The following is a 22,529-nucleotide window of genomic DNA, read 5'->3' as shown; positions in this document are numbered from 1 at the left end:
AATGGATGAAAAGGGATGTCAGCAAATAAACAATTAAAACAAATGTAAAGAATCAACTCAAAATATTCAACAAAAAGTGTTTTTTAAACTTAGAAAAGGCTTTTGGGTAACTGTTCTGTGGTGCATTACCCATGGTAAATTATTGATCAATCAGAATCTACTGGAATCAGCACCTCTTTGTCATGGAGTATATATTGTTATTCTTTTTGAAACTTGGTATTCTTGCATCTGACTTGATGAATATAAGATGGAAAGCTCTGATAATGTGTCTTTTTTTCCAACAATAAAATACATTCCACTGCACAAACTCACCGGGGAGAAAGATCCATCTGTAACATACTAAAGAACTTAAGGATAGAATTTGATTTAAAGAAGAAGCTTATAAGGTTATAATGCATAATAGAAAACACAAGGAAGGGGGAAAGTTTTAGAAATCAGCAAAGGGTTAACAAAAAGACGAAAAAAACATGAAAAAATGCAATTAAACTGGATGGGAATATAAAATCAGATATTAAGAGCTTTTGCAAAGGACAGCAGCTAAATTAAACATTGGTCCCTTAGACTCAGAGGCAGGCTACAGTATCACATTGAAGGAAGGAATGGCAAAGACTTTGAACAATTATCTTGTGTCTGTCTGCACAATAGAAAACACCAGAAATAGATGTCGTCCTAGGGTCTAGTTTGTACAAAGAACACAAGGTAATTAATTGAATGAAATAATTTGAAAAGTTCCCCGAATGGCTGAAAACAAACTGAAAATGTTGGAGAAACTCAGCAGATCTGGCAGCATCGGTGGAGAAAGAAGCAGAATTAAAATCCAGAGTCAGAAATGACTTCTTTTATATTTCCAGCATCTACAATATTTTATTTTCCCCAAATTAGTAACTGTATCATATGGTATTGAATAGGACAGGTAAATTCCAAGTGTGATTCTCAACCTATGCCACAGTGCAGCTGGAGGAGGGTTCAAAGAGATGAAACCAGGTTAAATGATTCGGCAACAAAGTGACGGTTGGTATACAATGTGGAGAAGCATCTTACTTTGCTAGTGAGATTAGAAAACCTGTATACTTTTGGAAGAGGTGCAAAACTTTTAGAGGTTGAAGATCAGAAAGTATGTAAACTTGTGCAAGGAACACAAAGTCAGCATGAAGATACCGCCAGCAATTATGAAGGCAAATAGAATGTTATCCTTTACTGCAAGCATGTCTTTTCACAATTTTACAGGGCTTTAGTCTGATTGCACGTAGAACACTGTGGACAGTTTTGTTCTCCGTACCTAAAAATGAATGCACTTGCAATGGAAGCTGCACAGCAAAACTTAAATTAGCTCGTCGGATTAGTGGATTGTGCTATGATGACAGCTTGAATAAATTCGTCTCTGGTCTCTAGTCTCTGATGTGTCAAAGAATGAGAGGTAATCTCATTGAAGTGTACAAGACTTGAAGGGATTCAACAGGGTTGATGCAAAGAGGCTATTTCTCTGGCTGAGAACACAGAGTATGTAAGGGATTGATCAGTTAGGAGCGAGATGAGGAGAAACTTCTTTATTCAGGTAGCAGTGTATCTTCGGAATTGTCTACCCCAGAGGGCTGTGAATGCTCTATCATTGAACATATTCAAGGCTGGGAAAGACAGATTTTTGGTGAATGGGGAGTTGGGAGGAACATGGAGGTGAGGCAGAGAATCGGCCATGAATGGTGAAGCATGCTCAGTGAGCTACAAGGTGTTCTCTTGCTCTGCTTTCTGGTATGTGTTGACACCAGCACTCACTGACATGGAGACAAGCAGCTTTACCGTTCAGGCAATGGACACTCTGAGCTGAAGATACACGCTCACTCTGGTCCAAAATGACAGGCATCTGCATTCAGTGTGTTAGCAGCAAGGTCAGTCACAGACAAACTGACCTGTAGTCTCTTGGCCTTTTTGAGCAAACAGTCAAGAACTGGCACTTTGAGCCTTTTATCCCCAATCTCCTCACTGATGGGTGCAGAAGTCAGCTGCTGTGTGACACAATTAATCAAGTAATTGGGCAGAGGTTGTGAATCATACTTGGAATCTTCCTGTCCCATTCAGTACAATATGGCACAGTTACTAAATCTAGAGAAAATAAAATATTGCAGATGCTGGAAATATAAATGTCTGACTCAGTATTTTAACTCTGCTTCTCTCTCCACGGTTGCTACCAGATCTACTGAGTTTCTCCAGCATTTTCAGTTTTGTTTTCAACCATTTGGGGAATGCTATCGTCCGTTTAATGTGCAGTTTACAATTCAGGCAGCACAGTGCCATACTATTCAGGCTTTGCTGTGCTGTGCCACACATTGCCTGCAATTCCTTACACAGTAAATCCTCAAATTCAATACTTGTCCACAGAGTGAACTTCAGATATGAACAGGCTACATGAAGAGTACCTAGCAACCAACTCCTGCAGTTTTGGGCCCAGGCCCAGGGTCAGGTTAACTACACACTCTTTCAATCGAAGGCTGGAGCACACCTTGGAGATGTGGAGAGTTCAAATGAACAAAATGCATTTTTCAGTGCTCATTAAAGTGAGCACAGTTATTGAAGGCAAATTGAACAGTTTCCTATTTCAGGCACCCATTGTTAGCATTAGGTGCTTCAGGTATTGTTAGATACAGAGTAAAGCAGGCTGTCACACACTAAACAAGGACTGTTCTCCCAGTGCCCTTTCTCAAACAACATCACTAAACATAGGATTAGCTGATCATTAATTTATTTGATGTTTATGGGACTGCACTGTGAACAATATTGTTGTTGTGCTTGTCTTCATAACCACAGTATAAAGGTAAGCCATTGTCTACATAACAGTGGAATATAAACACTGACACAGACCTGCTGGGCTAAATCACTAGTTTCTGTGCTCTAAATACCATGCGATTTTATGTAATCACCGAAAAATGTAACCAATGAAAGAAAAGAAACAAAGACTTGTATTTAGATAACACCTTTCACGACCTCTGCACATCCCAAAGTGAATAACACTTTCGAATCGTCATCTCTGTTATAATGTAGGAAACACAGTAGTCAATTTGCACAATAGCAAAGTCTCAAACACAGCAAAAAGGAAAAAAACTGTTTTAGTGGCTTTGGTTAAGGAATAAGAATTAATTAGGACACTGGAAATTACTCCCATGAGCTTCAAAATAGTGGCAAGGAATCTTTAATATTCACCTGGGACAGCAGGCAGGGCCTCAGTTTAGCGACTAATCCACAGGACGGCATGTCCAACAGTGGCAATCCCTCAACTGCTTTTGAGTGCAGTGTAGATTTTACACTGGAATCTCTGGAGTTGAATTTGAACTCCACAATCAGCTGGTTCAGAGGTGAGCTGTACCTACTAAAAGCAATTGTCCTGAGGACTGGGTCTTGAAAACAAATTGCAATTCTTTCTTTTCTGCTCTGCCCAACAGCTTGTCTGAGGCCAAGTTGCACAGAGCACCCCCTACTTGTACCATTGTTTTTCATGTCTCTCAGTAGGTGAACAATTTGCAACAAAAAAATGAATGGGGCTGAGGCTGTGTGTGTGTGTTTTTTAAGAGTGGGTACGTGAAGCCGAAATTCATCCCACTGGTGTGGTCTGCATTTGAAAGGAAATCCCAAAAGTGACCCTAGTTTTGGTTTCAATTCTTCTCTCATAATTCTAGCAAAGTCACTGTCCTTGACATTTCAGATGGACTCACCACGTCTCTATTTTCCAAATGAATTCACTCAGTGAACCAGGCACATGTGGAGACAACAACAGCAGCAAATAAATGGCATTCAGGCTAATCTGCAATGAAACAGCCAGCTGAAAGAATTACCTGCCCTTCTCGGAATTACCCACTCACCCGCGGCTGGATTCTGAGTCACTGCCTACCAACAGGGTCTGTGTGTTTGTCTAATCCTTAAACAAAGTAAATTCACCAAGCCCCTGAGGCATTTGCTGCTTTTATTGGAGCAAATGGTAATAAGGGAACTCCAAAGTGAAATCTTATATTTATTCAAGCTGCTGAAAAACATATTAATCCCCACATTTCATTTTCAAAGGATTTATCGTTGCTCTTTCTAATTCCTTCACTGACAAATTCATCTTTTCCACATGATATCTTGCCAAGCTGTGACAATGCAGCACAAAATCTGTCTTTGTGTGTGTGTGTGTGTGTGTGTGTGTGTGTGTGTGAGAGCATGAGTATATGGGACCCTGACCATCTGTGACTGTGAGAGAGTGAGTGTACATGTGTTTGTGAGTTTGTGAGTGAGTGAGTGTGAGTTTAAGTGAGAGTGTGTATATATGTGAGTGAGTATATGTGAGTGCAGGTGAGTGAGTGAGTGTGAGTGTCTGTGCGCGTGTGTGTGTGTGAATGAGTGAGTGTGTGTGTGTGTGTGTGTGTATATGAATGAGTGTGTGTGTGTGAGTGAGTGAGTGAGTGAATGAATGAGTGAGTGCGTGTGTGTCTGTGTGAGACTGTGTGTGTGTGTGTGTGTGTGTGTGTGTGTGTTTATATGAAAGTGAGTGCAGGTGAGTTTCTGTATTTATGTAATTAAAATATCAAATATCATAGTTTAAAAACGAGACAGATCCTAGTTCTCCTTCTGAGGGTGAGAAGCTTCTGATGATAGTGCTGGAATATTACTCCACAGAGGGCTGGAATATTCCCCACCTCCTGTTTTCTTCACATTTAAGCCCAATTAGTCTCCGGAGCTGATAATCTGACTTTCACAGTTAACCCACATCTCACCATTAGCCGTGATTCATGTGGGAGCAGAAGCAGGACAGTGAGTGCTTTGAGCTTGTTCTACGATTCACTCTGATCACAGCTTATCTGTATTCTGTCTGTACCTGCCTGCCTTAGCTCCACATCCTTTCATATATTTGACAACTATAAGAAATCTATCAATTGTAGATTAACCAAAGTATCATCTAATGCTTTTAGCCAGAGCATTTTCAACATTTCTATCGCCCGTTATGTGAAATGTTTACCCACTCCTCTTCCAACTTATCAGGGACTTTGATTTGAAGGTTCCGTGCTGAACCTTTATGACAGTGTGGCAAAAGTGAGCTTGGATCACAACGTCCGAAAGAAACGTCCAAAAGGAACGCTCTCCCAGTCCAGATCTTAGAGACTTCAGTTCACCTCCCAGCATTGTTAAAAGACCCTCTACTCACTCATATCATTGTGTTGCTGCATACAGTCTAATGTCCCGTCCTTGCTCGCCAAGGTCCTCCATGTCCTCTCAAATCACCCATGCCCATTCATTTCCCCCATATCAGTCTGTGTCTCTCCTTTCTCCCACGTTCTCATTTTGCCCATTCATAGTCTCATGTGCCCTCAGATCACTCATGCCACCTTCATCTCCTCCATGATAGCCTATGACCCCTCAGGACCCCGCACCACCTCATGTCACCTCAATGACTCCCATATACCCTCATCCACTATGCTCTATGTAGAGCCCCCAGGAGCCAACAATTAGCAGTAGAAATTATTTGAACTGCTGATTTGAAAATAAAATCCTGTGGCTATGCAATAAAGCTCTCATTCAGAAATTTGTCCCTGATACTGCAAAAAAAATTCCTACAGAAGGAAAGTTTAATCTCTTAAATGGCCATTACATTATACAAACAACCAGCTCTGTGCAATCACCAATTGCATAAAAGGCACGTTATGTTACAACTCCCTCTTTAACCTATTAATCAGCAATAGCCCACCTGCTGAGCTACGCCTTTCTGAGCCTTTGGCACAGAGAAAAGCATTCATAATAACCACAACAATTGAAATCAATTATTGCATCAAATTGAAAAAGATGGCGTAACTTTTCCATTTCAATGTTGACTGCCTGTCAATCAATGAGGTGTAACAGGTGCTTAGATTTTTGTTTTAATGTTCAAAAACAGTGCTATCTTTTCCTGAGGTAAAAGATAACTGTAGATTTAAGTCCTGTGATAGGTCTTTTTCCCTGTATATTTCTCTACAGCTTTGAAGCATTTTGGCACTTTCTCCACTGGTAAAAATACTCTAATGCAGATCAACCCTTACACAAAGATAGTCAATGCAATGTTCAACTGTAGGTCAGGACACTATATCAGCAACTCAATTAAAAACACCAACTACTTTATTATGTATCATCCAATAGCGACGTTTGAAAATGTCAAAACATTTTACACTTACCTCTTAGAATGTAGCAGCAGACTTTGCCCAGTGGTTTTGAGCTCTTCAAGGAGTCACTCAAAGCTAGCTCCTGCGCAATAAAGCACTGCGCAGGAGGAAAGTAATTTTTCTCTGGTCCTTACATTGGAGGCTCAGAAATCAGAACTGATGCGTGTGAATTTTGCAACCAAGTCCTTTCTGACCGACAAGAAAGCTGCATGCAAACAGCATGAGATTGGGAAGGTACAGCGAATTGTTTTCTGGATGGCAAAAATAAACAATGTCTTTTGTATTCCAATTCCAGCCTTCACAAGGAGACAAAAATCTTTCCTACTGTCTGTTTGCCCTCGACTCCCTCAATAGCAGCCAAAGTTTATCTCTATTTAGCCTGTTAATTATTTTGAAAATCGTAAAACATACTCAATTTAATCAGCCCTTAATCTTCCCTCTTTGGGGAAATACAGTCTAACATACGTCATAAACACTTATACTTGAATGCTTGGAATGTTGTTAATATTTCTGTGAACCTGCACTGAACTCCTTCGAAGTGTCTACATATCCATCCTAAGATTGTGGACTTGCTCGCCGAACCGGGGGGGTTTAGCTGCAGTCATTTCATCACCTGGCTAATTAACACTATCAGTGCACCTCCGGTGAAGCGTTGGTGTTCTGTCCCGCTTGTTATTTACATGCCTCAGTTTGCTGGGGTGGTTGGCATCACTTCCGGTTCTGTTTTCCAGTGGTTTGTATGTCAGGTCCAGTTCAATGTATTTGTTGATGGAGTTCCGGTTCGAATCCCAGGCCTCCAGGAATTCCCTGGCATGTTCCGTTTGGCTTGTGCTATTATGGATGTGTTGTCCCAGTTGAATTTGTGTCCTTCTTTGTCCATGTGTATTGAGACCAGTGAGAATTGGTCGTGTCTCTTGGCGGTTAGTTGATGTTCGTGTATCCTTATTGTCAGCTTTCTTCCAGTTTGGCCTGTGTAATGTTTCTCACAGTCGTTGCATGGTATTTTTACGTAATATACAATGGCTATCATCCCCTTAGTCTCTCCCATTGTTTTTTGAAGATGCTTACAATATTTTAGAGATCTGTGAACTTCAACCATTAATTCTCTTTGAAACTCCACTGTTTCTGGATTTTCAACTCTGAAAAGATATTTACACCTTCTTGGTCCCAAAGGTGAATAGCCAGGAGTTGAACCCATGGGCGAATATCATTGGCCTGAGAAACCCTAACAATGTTTCACGTTGTTTTCTTTGATCACTGTTCTTCGAAATGCTTGGGCAAGATTTATTTCATAACAGGCACTGTGCAAATTCAGATCATTGTCAAACAATTAGTTGTATTTTATATTCTACATTCTCTTCCTTGTAATTCACTTGCCAATCTTCCTCACGACACCATTTTTTTTTGCTGTGGGGCAGTTCAACAAATGTCACTGCCAATCCAGTGGCCATTCAGCATGTACATGTTTCTGTTAGTGGGGTGCACCATAGCCAAACCTGAGACTGTACTCATTGAACATCTACGCATGGGCACTATCCCATTTCACCAGCAAAGTTAACGACCAAGACGTGTGCAATTTGAGTACCTCCAGATCAAACCTGAGGCCTCTCCAATCTTGCATTCGGTGATCTCCAGCTCTCCGTTATACAAAACAACACAGCAGTTTACTAGAGATAACAAGATGTAGAGCTGGATGAACACAGCAGGCCAAGCAGCATCAGAGGAGCAGGAAGGCTGACGTTTCGGGCCTAGACCCTTCTTCAGCAGTTTGCTAACTCATTTATTGTCACCGAATGATACACAAATTGAGGGGCGATGCATCGGGAAAACCAGCAGCACATCAAAGCACAGCAAATGACAACAGCCAGCAAAGATAAAAATAAATGTGCCAGATACACACCTCACCCAGGCCCATGAAGAGTGAACGCTAAACAAAAAAACGGAAAAGAACTGCGATGCTGGAAACTGGAAGATGGATCACTGGATCTGAAACATTGACTCTGCTATCTCTCCACAGATGCTGCTGAGTTTTGCCAGCTATTTCTGTTTGCGCCACAAATACTGAAGTTGATTTGAACGTCAGGCAGGTTACAGGTTTGATTTTAAAATGGCAGAATGACAGCAAAAGCAAAGGAAGAACAACCTCGTAATTTTATTGCTGACTGCATTCCTTTGCCTCTGAGAGGCTGCTGGGATCTGTGTGACATATTTAACCAGCCATCAGCTAGACCCAGTAACTTTGGATCAGGGACCTGGTGCTTTACGATAAGTGCTATGTCCGACATTAACGATTTGTTGATGTATGAATGAAGGTAGCTGATCAATCTTGAGTAGGAAACGATTTTGAAATATTCGCCCTGATGTTAACTCTTAACAGGTAAGAGGTGGGATCAGCGGAGTGTAGAGTAGTGGTTAAAAACAGAGAATGTATCCCCAATGCAGCGTGTTCAGGTTCATTACGGATTTTAGTGGTATAAATGCCTTGCCTCAGACAGGATGGACACTCCATCAACATATTTAAACCAGGATCCCATAGTGCAGAATATAAAACACAACTAATTGCTTTATGATAACCTGAATTTGCACAACACCTGTTAAGGAATAAATCTTCCCCAACAGCTTCGAAAAAGAGTGATCAAAGAAAACCAGGGAAACCGATTTAAAATGGACACAGGCACGTGGAGACCGCAAAAGGGAGACGGGAGATGCTGAGTCTGGAAATTAACTGTGTCTCGTAGGACAGGAGGAGGTAGCCGGCTCCTCAAGGACGTGCTTTCCTTTCGAAAGTTACGATAGGACATTCTTTCTCCACCTCATATAAAAAATGAACAGAACATCTACACAGACTGTCCCTCCACATCCACACTCGCTACCCACACACACTTAGCAAAGCCACAGTGATGCCTGACCCATTGATTATATTCTAATCAGAAAGGTAGTTGGATTCCCAATTGACCTCAGTGCTCCAGGGTAGAAAGAGAAAGAAAAGCGTCGGCCCTGGCTCCAAATCTTCTCAGTTGTTCACATCTGCCATTGCGGTCATTCTCTCCCCTGTCCCTGGTGACTGCCCCCACCCCAACTCGCTCCCAGACCTGATCTGTAGCCTCCCATGCAGTCCATTTGCCAGGCTCCATCCTAAACCAATGCATTCTTCCGCCATCGTCCAATCTGCAATGGTATATCAACTGCCGGATGGGATGCAGAAGGAAAAGATTCTTTCACATTCCTGCTTTTACATTTGCTCGGAGCTCCCTGCACTCCCCTGTCCACAGAGATACAAGGGTCAGTGCCTCAAGTTTTCATACTTTGCAAGTGCCCACTCCCACAAAGGCTCAGGGGCTTACTTCATCAACTTAACACACAAGGGCAAGACCTCAGCTTCAATCTCAGGTTGGCACTGCATCGTTCTTCACATTGTCTTTAGACCAGGGGGATAAAAGAGGCCAAGCCCCTTGCTCCTGGTCACTTTCAACTGATCTCTGTCAAAGAGGGCAGTAAACAGAGATGCCCATTCAGGGGAGGCAAGAGACCCAGCCATGATGCTGGTTATAGTCAACCAGCCATCTGTCACTCAAAGCCTTGAGTCACACATGACAAAGTAACTGTTTCAGTGAGGATACTGCCGGGTATTTCCTTGTGTTAAAATACGTAAGTATGCAACTTCATTAGAAGGAGGATAGAAATTGCAAGAATGAATATTTATCTGAAATCAATGACCTTAAGGTAATGCAACAATAACTAACAGACACAAAGACTCTGTGGTAACATTACTGTGGCCTTATAAAGCAAATAGTGAGGCCATTTCCTATCTCCACATGGTTTCCATGTAGCTTTGTACTTCTAATGTTCAATTCTCAACAATTCACCACCCAACTGTGCTATACTCATAGATTGCAGATTGCAGTTCTGCAACTGACTACAAATCCAAGTTGACCATGGAATAACCTTGCTAATGTGCAGAACATACAGGCACTTTTAAGCACAGAATATGGGGTCAAATTCTTTGAAATCCCACTACTATTCAGGTGAATATCCTTCTCCGATGTCAGCAGGGATTCAGAGAGGCACCCTGCAAATTATTTTTAACCTGTGCTATTATAGTGTTTGCCAGTGGGCTAGTTTGGTCTTAGCGTCAGTTTTGTTGAGCTTCACGGAATATTTCTCTCTGCTCTGGCAAGTTCTCTCACCGCATCTTACCAATCTTCACTCATTAGCCGCCCACCCCGTCCCCCTAGCACCCTCTTCTTCGGATTTGGCCCCATTCTACCTTGTGCCGTACGCAGAACACACTGCTGGGACCAGCAACCTTGCACAGGCACAGTCTTTAAAAGGCCATGCCCCCGAACATGAACCCTGACCTAAGGTTATCCTCCTTGAATTGGCTGAGATAACCGAGACAAACCTCCTAGCTTCATGTCTGTGCTAAACGGCACAGCGCGGCAGGAGTACAGGAACCTCCTTACTCTGACAGAGGGGCAAGGCACAAAAGAGACAAGGCAGGAAGGCCGCAAGCATCCAGGCCTCAAAGTGGGTAAGAGCTAAGAGAGCAAGCGAATAACCTAGAGCTACTGCTTGGCTCAGCCCATTAGCCTGGTGCATAGCATTGATGCAGCATTACAATGATAGTTGCATCCTGAAGTTCAGCATCGAAGGGCAGAAGCGTACTGTAAGTGAACCAGAGATGTGCTAGGAAGGTTGTTAGATGCTAGCACATGTCAGATTCTAATGTCCATGGACAAGGTGTGCAGGCAGCCAGTGCCCATGGAGCGTGCCCTGAGAGAAACCTGGTGTTCTTCACAGCTAGCGGTAAGTGGAAGTCGCCAGGAACCTGCTCTGACCATGTCAAGAATTCTTGGTACCTAGCTTGTTCGGGGCGGAGGTACAATAGAAAACTGATCAATAATTTGGCAGAATGTGTCGTTAATAAGTTTGTTAACAAGCAGTAATCCTCCTGAACAGACAACTCATCACTCTGAAATCAGAAACTAGCCTCAACATCCAGCATGTAGTTAAAAGATGCAGTAAAATATTCCCGACATCAAAATAAGCCTTGCTGGACTTCTCAAACAACTCTACAATGTTTCCCGCCATAGCCCACGTCATTCAAGTCCCTATAAGATTCCATCCACAGCTTCTCAATCAGGGTTCTGAGGAAGGGTCACCGGACCCGAAACATTAACGGTGCTTTTTTCCTTCACAGATGTTGCCAGACGAGGTGAGCTTTTCCAGCAACTTTGTTTTTGTTCAAGGTTCTACAAAGGTTCTGCACAATTTGAAAATTGTGCTAATTTTTAAAATACTTCACACATTAATGAATGATGCTCCTTTTTTTGGCATTTTCATTCATTTGTTCAAGAGTGTTATACTTTAATTGTTTTTAGAATTGGTTGTATTTGATGAGGGTATCACTTTGCTGGCTAGGCCAATGTTTATTGCCCATTCCTAATTGCCCTTGTAATGACGGAAGGGGATGAGGCAGAGATGTTTGGAGTTCTGCAGGATTTCACAATGTGTTATAGGGTTCCTTAACCAAACCAAAGATCCAAAACCACTGCTTCAAATAATGGGTCAAAATAACACCAGTGGAGGAACCATTCTCTTGCAGTAATGAGGGAGTGGAATACGTTGGTTATGAATGTCTAACGCAATCAACTAAACCATCACTTTTTCCAGGCTACCTTAAACATTGAAATTTCGCACCCTAGACGCTGAGATGCTGGAAGCCAAGGGAGGACACAGCCATTTGGTGAGTATTTGTTGGTTAACTGCACTGGCGGGAATCATCATCTGGCTGATAACCAGAGCACACAAAAGATCCACCTCTATCACCTCGCTTCCCAGAAGATGTAAATGCAATCCTGATAACCCCTCAGGGAATGCTAAAACATTCGGAGGCTAAGAGATTTTAGCCACTGTTGGTTGGCTATGGCAGTCGGGAGGAAGTCAAAATGGTTTAGAGTTCTCAACCAATTTAACCTTCAGGGGTTGAGGATACACAAAGCACTGTCCAGACAAATCCACAGCTGCGTATGTTTCACTCTCGTCAGAGATCTGCAGTTCCCTAATAGAAAGGATTATACAGCTCAGGAACAGGCCATTTGGCCCATTAGGCCTGTTTCAGGGTCCCGAACCGAAAGGTCAGCTTTCCTGTTCCTCTGATGCTGCCTGGCCTGCTGTGTTCCTCCAGCTCCACACTGTGTTATCTCTGACTCCAGCATCTGCAGTTCTTACTGTCTCTGAGGCCTGTGTCAACTCCTTGACTAAGCTCACCAATTAGCCCTATTCTTCTGCTTGAACCCCACAACCATGTAATTTTTTTCCCCTTTTATTATTTATCCACTTTCTTTTTGGAAGTTAGTTCTAAATTTGCTTTCACCACCCCGTACAAAAAATAAATAGAAAATAAACATCACTCCGTGAATCTCTCGTCCGGTCTACATTCCCCACCACCCCCACCACACCCGGCACCTTTCCCTGCAACCGCAGGAGGTGCTACACCTGCCCCTACACCTTCCCCTCACCTCCATCCAAGGCCCCAGACAAACAGTCTGACAGGGATTCATCTGTACATCCTGTAACCTGGTCTACTGTATTTGTTGCTCCCAATGCCTCCGCCTCTAAATCGATGAGACCAAATGTAGACTCGGTGACTGATGCGCGGAGCATCTGTGCTCTGTACACTATAATCAACACCACCTTTCAGTTGCTAAGCATTTTAACTCTCCCTCCCACTCCCTGGATGACATGTATGTCCTGTGCCTTCTCCAGTGTCACAATGATGGCACAGGCAAACTGGAGGAACCATACCTCATATTCTGCCTCAGGAGCCTACAGACTGATGGCCTTAACATAGCATTCACCAGTTTTAAAATCTCCCCACCCCGGCCTTGTCCCACATCCAACCCTCCCTCTCATCACACCTCCTTGACCTGACACAACCTGTCCATCTTCTATCCGCCCCACCCATCCCACTGACCAATCCCTACTAACCCTACCTGCATCCACCTATCACCATCCCACCTACCTTCCCCCCCAGCTCCCTTCCCCCTCCCCCATCCTGATGAAGGGTCCCGACCCGAAACGTCAACTTTCCTGCTCCCCTGATGCTGCCTGGCCTGCTGCGTTCCTCCAGTTCCACACTGTATTGAAGCTGACTCCAGCATCGGCAGTTCTTGCTATCTCCAATACAATCTCTCTACATGGCTATGTTTACTATCTATCCATACTCAGCAATGGCGTACTGAGTCGGCACGGTGGCTCAGTGGTTAGCTGTGCTGCCTCGCAGCGCTGGGTACCCGGGTTCTATACTACCCTAGGATGATTGCTAGTGTAGAGTCTGCACATTCTCCCCGCGTCTGCGTGGGTTTCCCCACATGCTCTGGTTTTCTCCCACAGTCCAGAGATTTGCAGATTTAGGTGGATTGGCCTTGTTAAATTGTCCATAGTATCCAGGGATGTGTAGGCTAGATGGATTAGCCATGGGGAATGTTACAGGGATAGGGTAGTGGGTGGGTCTGGGTGGAAAGCACTTCAGAGGATTGTTGCGGACTCAATGGGCTGAATGGGCAGCTTCCACACTGTAGGGTTTATATGATTCTAGCAGTCCTGGCCTACTGAACATATTCTAATGAAAAAGACAGTTTGCCTCCCAATTGACTTCAGGACTCCAGCCATGACTCCCAATACAGAATGCACCCAATCAATAACCACTCCTGCTGCCATGTCTGCTTGGGTTAAAACCATTGATTGCCAGATGTTATGCTTCAATTATATAGGATGTTTGTGAGACTACACCTGGAGTACTCTGTGCAATGCTGGTCACCATACTTAAGGAAGGATGTTAATGCGTAGGAAGCAGTTCGGAGAAGGTTTACTGGACTCTACCTGGAACGAGTGGGTTGCATTGTGACGAAACATTAGACAGGCTAGGCCTGTATTCTCTGGATTTAAGAAGAGTCAGAGGTAACTTAATTGAAACATATAGGATCCTCAGGGATTTGACCAGGTGGATGGTGAAAAGATATTTCCTGTTGAGGAAGAATCTAAAACTAAGGATCATTATGTAAAAATAAAAGGTCACCTGTTGAAGACAAAGATAAAGAAACATTTTATCCCTCAGAGGGCTGAGAGTTTTTGGAATGCCTCAAAAGACAGTGGATGCAGAACCTTTCAATATTTCTAAGATAGGTAAATTTTTGATTACCGAGGGGATAATAAATTATTGCGATTATGCAAGAATGTAGAGTTGAGGTTAAAATCAGAACAGCCATGATCTTATTGAGCAGCAGAGCAGATTCGAAAGCCTACTTTTGTTCCGTGATCATATGTTTACACCTGATGATGAAAGAAGGCCCAGGTACAATACCTGCCACAATTGAATAGCTCTCAGATATTCTCTGTCTCAGCCCACTCTTCAAGAAAGGCCACCTAGACATGTATGCTGGAAAACTGCAATGGAATTGCAGCCCAAGATAACTCATAATTCCTTCGGAAAGGAGGACAAGAAAATTGTACTTTAAAGAAAGATCTCCCAACCCTATCCTGATACCTCTCTATTTCAGGTATCTACAGAAGTGACTTTGTTTGAGATAATATTTTGGTGCGTGTCTGTAACGGTTCCAGCCATGCTTTGGAACCTGTCATGCAGAGAATCACAGATATAACCCTAGATTTTAAATATTTTGTTGGTTAAGCTGATCCTTGAATAAATTCTCTTTGCTGTAGCTGGGTATGAACATGAGAATTATCATTTGCATTTTCAAATATTAGTCAAGCAGCTACTAAAACCCACAGAGCTGCAGCTGAGTAGCAATAATGATCTGATTTTTGAAACAGTGTTATGAGGAGAATATATTAATTCCGCCAGTGGGCTGATAGAATTCTGCAGATAGCAAATGCATAAAAGGATCAATTGATTTTCCTTTGCAAAAAGTCGAGTGTATAAAAAAAGAGTTATTAAAGCATAAGGAAGTCTGCAAGGGGCTTTTGACATGATGCTGGGCAGAAGGAGGAAGATGTGACTGATTCACGGCCTCATCTATTCTGTGCTGCATTGCAGAAAGTGATTATATAAACATTCTCATCTCACTGATATGAAGCTTCTCTATTGCTCCCAACACCATTGCCAAAGTGGAAACCTGCACCTCATTTAGGATTTTCAATTGAATCAACAGGACATCCACTTATAGCCCTGCCATAATTATTCAATTTTCATCCTTAACCTCATTTATGGGCTTTACGTTTTGAATTTCCAAGGACATTGGTTTGGCATCACTTGGAATACAGCATTCAATTCTGGTCTCCCTGCTATAGGAAGGATGTTATGAAACTTGAACGGGTTCAGAAAAGATTTACAAGGATGTTGGCAGGGTTGGAGAGTTTGAGCTATAGAGGGAGGCTGAATAGACTGGGGCTATTTTTGTTGGAGTGCTGCAGGCTGAGGGGATGACCTTATAGAAGTTTATAAAATCATGACGGGCATGGATAGGGTGAATAGCCAAGGACTTTTCCCCAGGGTACGGAAATCCAAAACTAGAGGGCATAGGTTTAAGGTGAGAGGGGAAAGATTTAATCAGGACCTAAGGGGCCCAACTTTTCCACACAGAGTATGAAATGAGCTGCCAGAGGAAGTGGTGGAGGCTGGTACAATTACAACATTTAAAAAGCATCTGGATGGGTATATGAATAGAAAGGGTTTAAAGGGATATAAGCCAAATACTAGCAAATGGGACTAGATTAATTTAGGACATCTGGTCGGCATGGATATGTTGGACCGAGGATTTGTTTCTATACTGTACAGCTCTATGACTCTAAATAGTTTCAGAGATAGTTAGTTCTGTATTAATATTTTAGCTCCACTTTTTCAAATCTCTATGTTTTATGTGAAGGTATTGATATCTTTTCCCGGAGGTATTGACACATTGTAGAGGCTTGGGTGCTAAGTGTCATCCAAACCAACTGGTCATTATTGACCAGCAGACTTTGCTGATAGAGCACATCACAGAGGAGTTTGTATTCTTTGCATCCAATGTCATTGTAGCTTCAGTGGATGTCACTGGATGATGATCTGGCATGTGGTTTACTTAATTTCCTACTCACAAATCCTAATGTCAACTTTAATGTTCCTATTGTAACGTGTTAAAATCAACAGGCACCAGGGATTAAAACTCCTGATCTATTTGTCTTTGGTTATGCACTTAGAGGAGGGCAGACTTAAAAACAGCCAAAGCACTACAGAGCAACATGTTTCTAAAGAGAGAAAAGTGAAGCACCTCAAAGCATTCACAAAGGGTCAAAGCAGGGATACAGCCTTAAATAGAGTCCTGAATACTGTCTGTAATGTATCAGGATAGGGTGAAGATTCATGCAGAAACCAATAACATTGGAAGATATAAAATCACAGTCCTATAACGGAAGTTCCAGCAAGTATAGAACGGTAGTAAACATCAAATTGCTCCCAAAACTACACAGCACTCTTGTACAATATATATAAAACAAAAGCATAGTAAAAGAACAGAGGTATATCAGTGTTACTGAGATTATAGAGGATTGAATATGGAATGCTCCAAGAGTCAACGCTGTGTTCTCCCTCTGACCAGTTGTGTAGTAGTGAGTTGAGGCATAATTGACCATTTGAGGGCTTTGATTGGTAGCAGGTCAAGAAAGTCATCCATGGACATAACAAACAAAATAGGGAGAGGGCTCAAGAAGCCCCATTATCTCGTCCTTGCACCACCTCTCTCACTGTTTCCAGGAAGGGGAAAACCCATTCAAGATGTTTGTAAAAAGATGGTCTGCAAAATACTTCTAAATGACTAAATACAAGAGCAAAATACTACAGGAGATCTGAAATAAAAGCAAAGCAGCCTGGAAAATCTTCGCAGAAAAGGCGACATTTGTAGGGGGAAGCAGAGTTAACGCTTCAGGCTGAGTGACCTTTCATCACAGGAACGGATGGGGGGGGCAAGGGAGCTGGTTTCTGAAAGTTACCCCTACTCTTGCCCCAAGTCTGAAACCATGACCCATCTTGAAAAAAGACTAAAACAGATCGATCTAAAGGACAGGTTAGGGTAGAAGAATGGGCAGACAAATTGCAGGTAGAATTTGGTGTGAAGGAACATGAGGTTCTGTACATTGTAGAAATAATGAGAAAAGGAAGCATATTTGAAGGATGTGTGTAAGTAGGACGATGTGAATAGGAACAGACCTTTCTGCTTCTTGAGAAGACTATTGAGGAACTACACATTATCTCTATTTATCCATCTCTTCTCCATATCATTCAATACCCTGCCCCAGTAAACATTTATAGATCTCAATCACAGTAGCTTCTACTACCCCACTAGCTACTGTTTTTTGGGGGATGACATTGGGGTTCAATTACATGTTTCTTTGAAAATACCAATGCAGCTGTAAATACAATAAAAATGCTAAAAGCTTTATAAATAGAGGATGTAAAGACAAGAGGGCAATACACTTCTACCAGCTAATGGTTTAGCCAGTTAGAGTAATGTGTCCACTTCATGTAGATTGAAGTATGCAGCATCAATTCATAAAGGTATCGCCAGGGACGGATGATAAAGAAATGGATGAAAGGAAGTTTCATGGGGATTTAAAAGAAAACTCACAAAGTGGTTTAAAAAGTTGAATCAAGGAAGACAATTTCTCTGGTTAGAGAAATGATTATAAAGGATCACAAAAGTAATATCGCAATGTGACAGTGAGAAGAAGGCTAGGAGTATAGGTTTTAGATGGAAAGTTGGTGGAACAGAGAATGCATTTCCACAGGGAATAGATGAAATGGACAGCAATGTATTTTGCAAGGGAAGAGGTTACAAGCATTTGAAGCCGAGCTATGTAAAGCTATGGGAATACAGGAGGGCAGTGGGAATGGTGTTACATTACATGAACATAGTACAATGGCATGATGTGTAGAATGACCACTTCCATGTGTAAACTTTTATGGCTCCTGAGCTGTCAGTGGAGGAAATTACTTGCTAACTTGGGCTCCTTTGATAAGGAAACTGAATCAGTGATGTTGGATCCTTAGACAATCTTCAATATCTGAGATCAGAAGTGCTGATAACATTTTCAATTAATCTCAAAGAATTGAAAACTGATGGAAGTTGCAAAGAAATGTTGACCATCTAAATCTATGTAAGCAAAGACCAAATTGATAAACTGTCAGATGTAACTAAATCTCATTCTTCAATTGCTACCTATTTAAACTTTGCCCAAGCAACGTATTTCATTAATGAGTATTGCTGAAAAATGTCGCAGGAGTTCTTCATCAAGGCAAACGTAAGGATGCCAAAATTCCAGACAATTGCAGCCATATTCTCCTGTGGTAGAAATTGTTGCGATCATTTGAAATTTGGCATTCTTGTATTTGTCCTAATGAGTACAAGATGACACATTTTGACAACAAATCTCTCTTTTCTGTATTATTTAAATTAATCACTGTTTAGTTGATGTAGTAAGAGACTGTAAGATCCAAATGAAATCTGAGTGCAGATTAATCTCTAGTTACCTGATCGCAGATAAGTTCCCATTTCTTCTCGTTGTCGTACTGGCTCAGCAACTTCACTTTGTCTGGAGGCAGGTTCATACAATTCTGCAGAGAAATGGAGGACAGGAGTGTTACAATCATAGCTGAGGAACTTGTAGAACATGAGAGATTCCTGGTCAGAACTGTAACACCTTTTCTAAGATTATGGAATAAGGTTGTCTGCAGAACTTGCGCAAAATCGACAGGTGCTCTGTACACACTCAGTCGTTTTAATCTAATAGATATTTTGTTGAACTACCATCATTTTATAGTGTAGAGCAGAAGATATGTGTCCCCTTGGCCTCCTGCTCCTATTTCTTAGATTTACATAGCTTTAGATGAAATGGGTCGGCATGGACTTGTTGTACTGAAGTGTCTGTTACCATGCTGTACATCTCTATGACTCTAAATGAAAGTCTCTGGAGAGATCAATAGTTTTTTTTGGATATGAAGGCAACCAGGGGATTTTTGGATAGAGCAGAAAGATGTATTTAAGATAGATCAGCCATGATCTTTTCAAATAATAGAGAAGGCTTGAGAGGCCAAATGGCACACACCTGTTGCCATTTTTTATATTATGAATAAAGCCAGAATTTTTGATTTATTATTATGTGTTTAAAATTTCAAAGGCTTCTTCCTTTACAATTTCATCAAATAGGAGTGTGCAAACTGTAGCCTGAGGCCCACAAATAGCTAATCCAATCTGCAGAGTCTAACCAACTCGCCTGTAGTGTTGTTTAAATTTCTTTCCCGCTGGTTTATTCAGTTTCAATAGTGGAAGCTGTGAGATTTGTAAAGAGCTGTTCCTACTGTTCTATAAATCTCAAATTAGACTTCCAACAGCAGGTCAGTATCAACAATTTAGTTTAAATATTATATGAGTTCAGCAAGGTCTAATAAGCAGTGAAACAGCTCTCAAAGATGAATGGTCAGATCTGTACTAATAATTCTGGCTGAGATAGAGCCATAGAGGTGTCCAGCACAGAAACAGGCCCTTTGACCCAAAACATCCATGCTGAATAGGTTTCCTAAACTGAACATGTCCCGTTTGCCTGCATTTGGTCCCTATCCCTCTAAACCTTTCCTATTCATATACCTGTCCAAATGTTTTTTAAGTGCTGTAATTGTACCTGCCTCCACCATTTCTACTGGCAGCTTGTTCAATATGCGCAATCACCCTCTGTGAGAAAAAGTTGCCTTTCAAGACACTTTTAAATCTTTCCCCACTCACCTTAAACCTGTGCCCTCTAGTTTTGCACTCCTATATCGTGGGGAAAAGACCTTTGCTCTTCACTTTATCCATGCCTCTCATGATTTTATAAACCTCTATAAGATTACCCCTCAGCCTCCTACGCTCCAGTGAAAAAGTCCCAGCCTATCTAGCCTCTCCTTATAACTTAAACCCACCAATCTCGGTAACATCCTAGGAAATCTTTTCTGCACCCTTTCCAGTTTAACTGCACTGAAAACAAAATTTACAACAACTCAAAACAAAAAGATATTTAAATAAGTAATGTCATTCGTATAGAACAAAGAGATTACTGAGAATTCCGCACCTCACTCTAACATCCACAGTCATAAAAGTCTCATCCTGTTTGGTATGAAATCACTCCAAGACTTACTAATAAAGCAATGCTAGTTTTTTGATTTCTGAGTGATGATTATGGAAGACCATTCTTTACAAAGCTTCTTCTCAAATTGCTTTTACTATTTAGTGTATTTTCCAGCCCTGAGACTGTTTTGACCATTCTGCAATGAAAATAATTATATGAATACTTCTACTTGGTGGTGGGGCCTGTTCGGGGCCCAGCTGATGGAGGACTATCCAGAAAGTCTTCAGCCTGATCAAGTCAGGTTTAATTGCATTAAACAAAATCTCCAAGTCTCCCCAGTCCAGCAATCTCCTTCAAGAGATCAAAAGATTCCAGAGAAACAAAGAGATTGTACAATTGTGAAGAGTGAGCAGAAGATTTTTGCAAGTGGGCGTCTTAGCTAAGCTCCAATTGGAAAAGCCTATACATGCTTCTTTAACTGTAGGAGTTTGCATATATCAAAAATGAGAAAACATATCCAAAAATGGAATCCTAGGATAACAGTTCTCACAAATAAATGCTCAATAAAATGAGAGAAGTTTGTGAAAATTGTATCTTATGCCATATTTGTGTTGATGGGTTTGGCAGATTAATTAAAAAAAAATTATTTTTGGCTTATGGATGTTCCTGGTAAGTCTGATTTTCACCACTCCTCTCTAATTGGCTTGCAAAGATACAGGTCACCCTTCTTCAAACCCTGCAAATGATTCTTTGATATAATAAGTGACTTATTACGTTTCTTCGACAACAAGTTGTGGAATTGGAGTCATGCATGTGCTGCACTAAGGAAGGATGAAATAAAAACTTTTCTGAAGGAGTTGGGTGTTTAGGACAATTTGACAACTCAATGATTACTGTTACAGTTATCAGTTATCAGTTCTTAAAAGAAAATTTTCAGGAATTTGAACAACATCTGAATTACTTGACTGTCTGTCCAAGACTGCCTACAGCTCTTCATAGAACAAACACCATCAGAGTAGCTGTTTGACCAACATTAGGTCAGTGTTTAGACACTTCTTGTTCTGGGTATTTTTGCAAAGACTGATCATAATAAGCCTCTCAAAATTAGCAATAAGTTCATTCATTCCTTCGAGCCTGGCCTGCTGTTCAATATGACATTAAGCTGGTTTTCTGCCTCCTTACCATTTCCTTGTTGAGTCTGTCTATCCCTTGATTCTCTGGGAGATCAAAAGCCTATTTACCTCAGACTAGAATAGAATCAACAATGAAGAATCCACAGGGGAGACAATCAAAATTCAAGTGAAGCTGATAAAAGTAGGCAGAGGATCTTTGCATGTAGACCTGGTGGCTGAGTCTCAATCTTAGATGTTCGACAGTTTATCCTGAGACAAAGTCCCTTTTCTAGATTCTCCAGTTAGGCATGAACCTCTTGGTGTCTACCCTGTCCGTTACCTTAATCAATCAGGTCACCTCTCACTGTTAGACAGTGCAGGGAGTGTGGGCCCAAGTTACTTAGCCTCTTTTTGTGGCCCTTTCATTCTAGGAATCAATTCCATGAACCGTTGCTGCACCATCTTCACCAAAAGTATATTCTTCCTTGGGCATGGAGAGTAAACTGCACACAATGCCTCAGGTGTGGGCTCACTGAACCACTGCACAATTATAGAAACATTTGTCAGATACAGTAGGGACATTTAAGTGACTCTTGGATAGGCACACGGATGATAGTAAAATGTAGAGTATGCAGGGTGGTTTGATCTTAGAGCAGGATAATAGGTCGGCACAACATCATGGGCCGAAGGGCCTGTATTGTGTTGTAATGTTCTATGTTCTATTCTATGTTCTACTTCTTTCTTCTTGCACTTCGGTTCCCTTGCAACATGCCACTTACCTTCCTAATTGCTTTCTGTACTCATATGCCATGTACCGAGGCCCTTAAATGTGTACATCTAAGTCTCTCTGACCATCAACATTTGAGAGTTTCTTGCCTTTTCAAAAAATAATCAGTTTTTCTATCAGTCTTACTATCAAAGAGAATAACCTTACACTTCTCTGCACTACATTGCACCTAGTTACTCACTGATCTATCAGTCTCTATGCCCTGATCTGAAGAATCTTCAAACAATATCCTTTGAAGAAAGAGATAGTAGGAACTGCAGATGCTGGAGAATCTGAGATAACAAGGTGTAGAGCTGGATGAACACAGCAGGCCAAGCAGCATCAGAGGAGCAGGAAGGCTGACGTTTCGGGCCTAGACCCTCCTTCAGAAATTTC

General features: G+C 41.6%; 1 protein-coding gene across 3 annotated transcripts in view; it reads right to left on the bottom strand.

Moving 5' to 3' along the window:
• fmnl1a (formin-like 1a) overlaps positions 1-22,529 on the bottom strand; it is a 294,620-nt gene that overhangs the window by 173,294 nt on the left and 98,797 nt on the right. For all 3 annotated transcript variants that reach the window (XM_048614675.1, XM_048614674.1, XM_048614676.1), the window contains exon 2: positions 18,685-18,768. In XM_048614675.1, coding sequence (XP_048470632.1) covers positions 18,685-18,768 — 84 coding nt within the window. The remainder of the gene's footprint in view (positions 1-18,684; positions 18,769-22,529) is intronic.

Source organism: Rhincodon typus, chromosome 30 (assembly GCF_021869965.1).
Source record: "Rhincodon typus isolate 14 chromosome 30, sRhiTyp1.1, whole genome shotgun sequence".
In the NCBI taxonomy this organism is placed as follows: domain Eukaryota; kingdom Metazoa; phylum Chordata; class Chondrichthyes; order Orectolobiformes; family Rhincodontidae; genus Rhincodon; species Rhincodon typus.
This window is presented reverse-complemented; position numbering and strand designations above follow the sequence as displayed.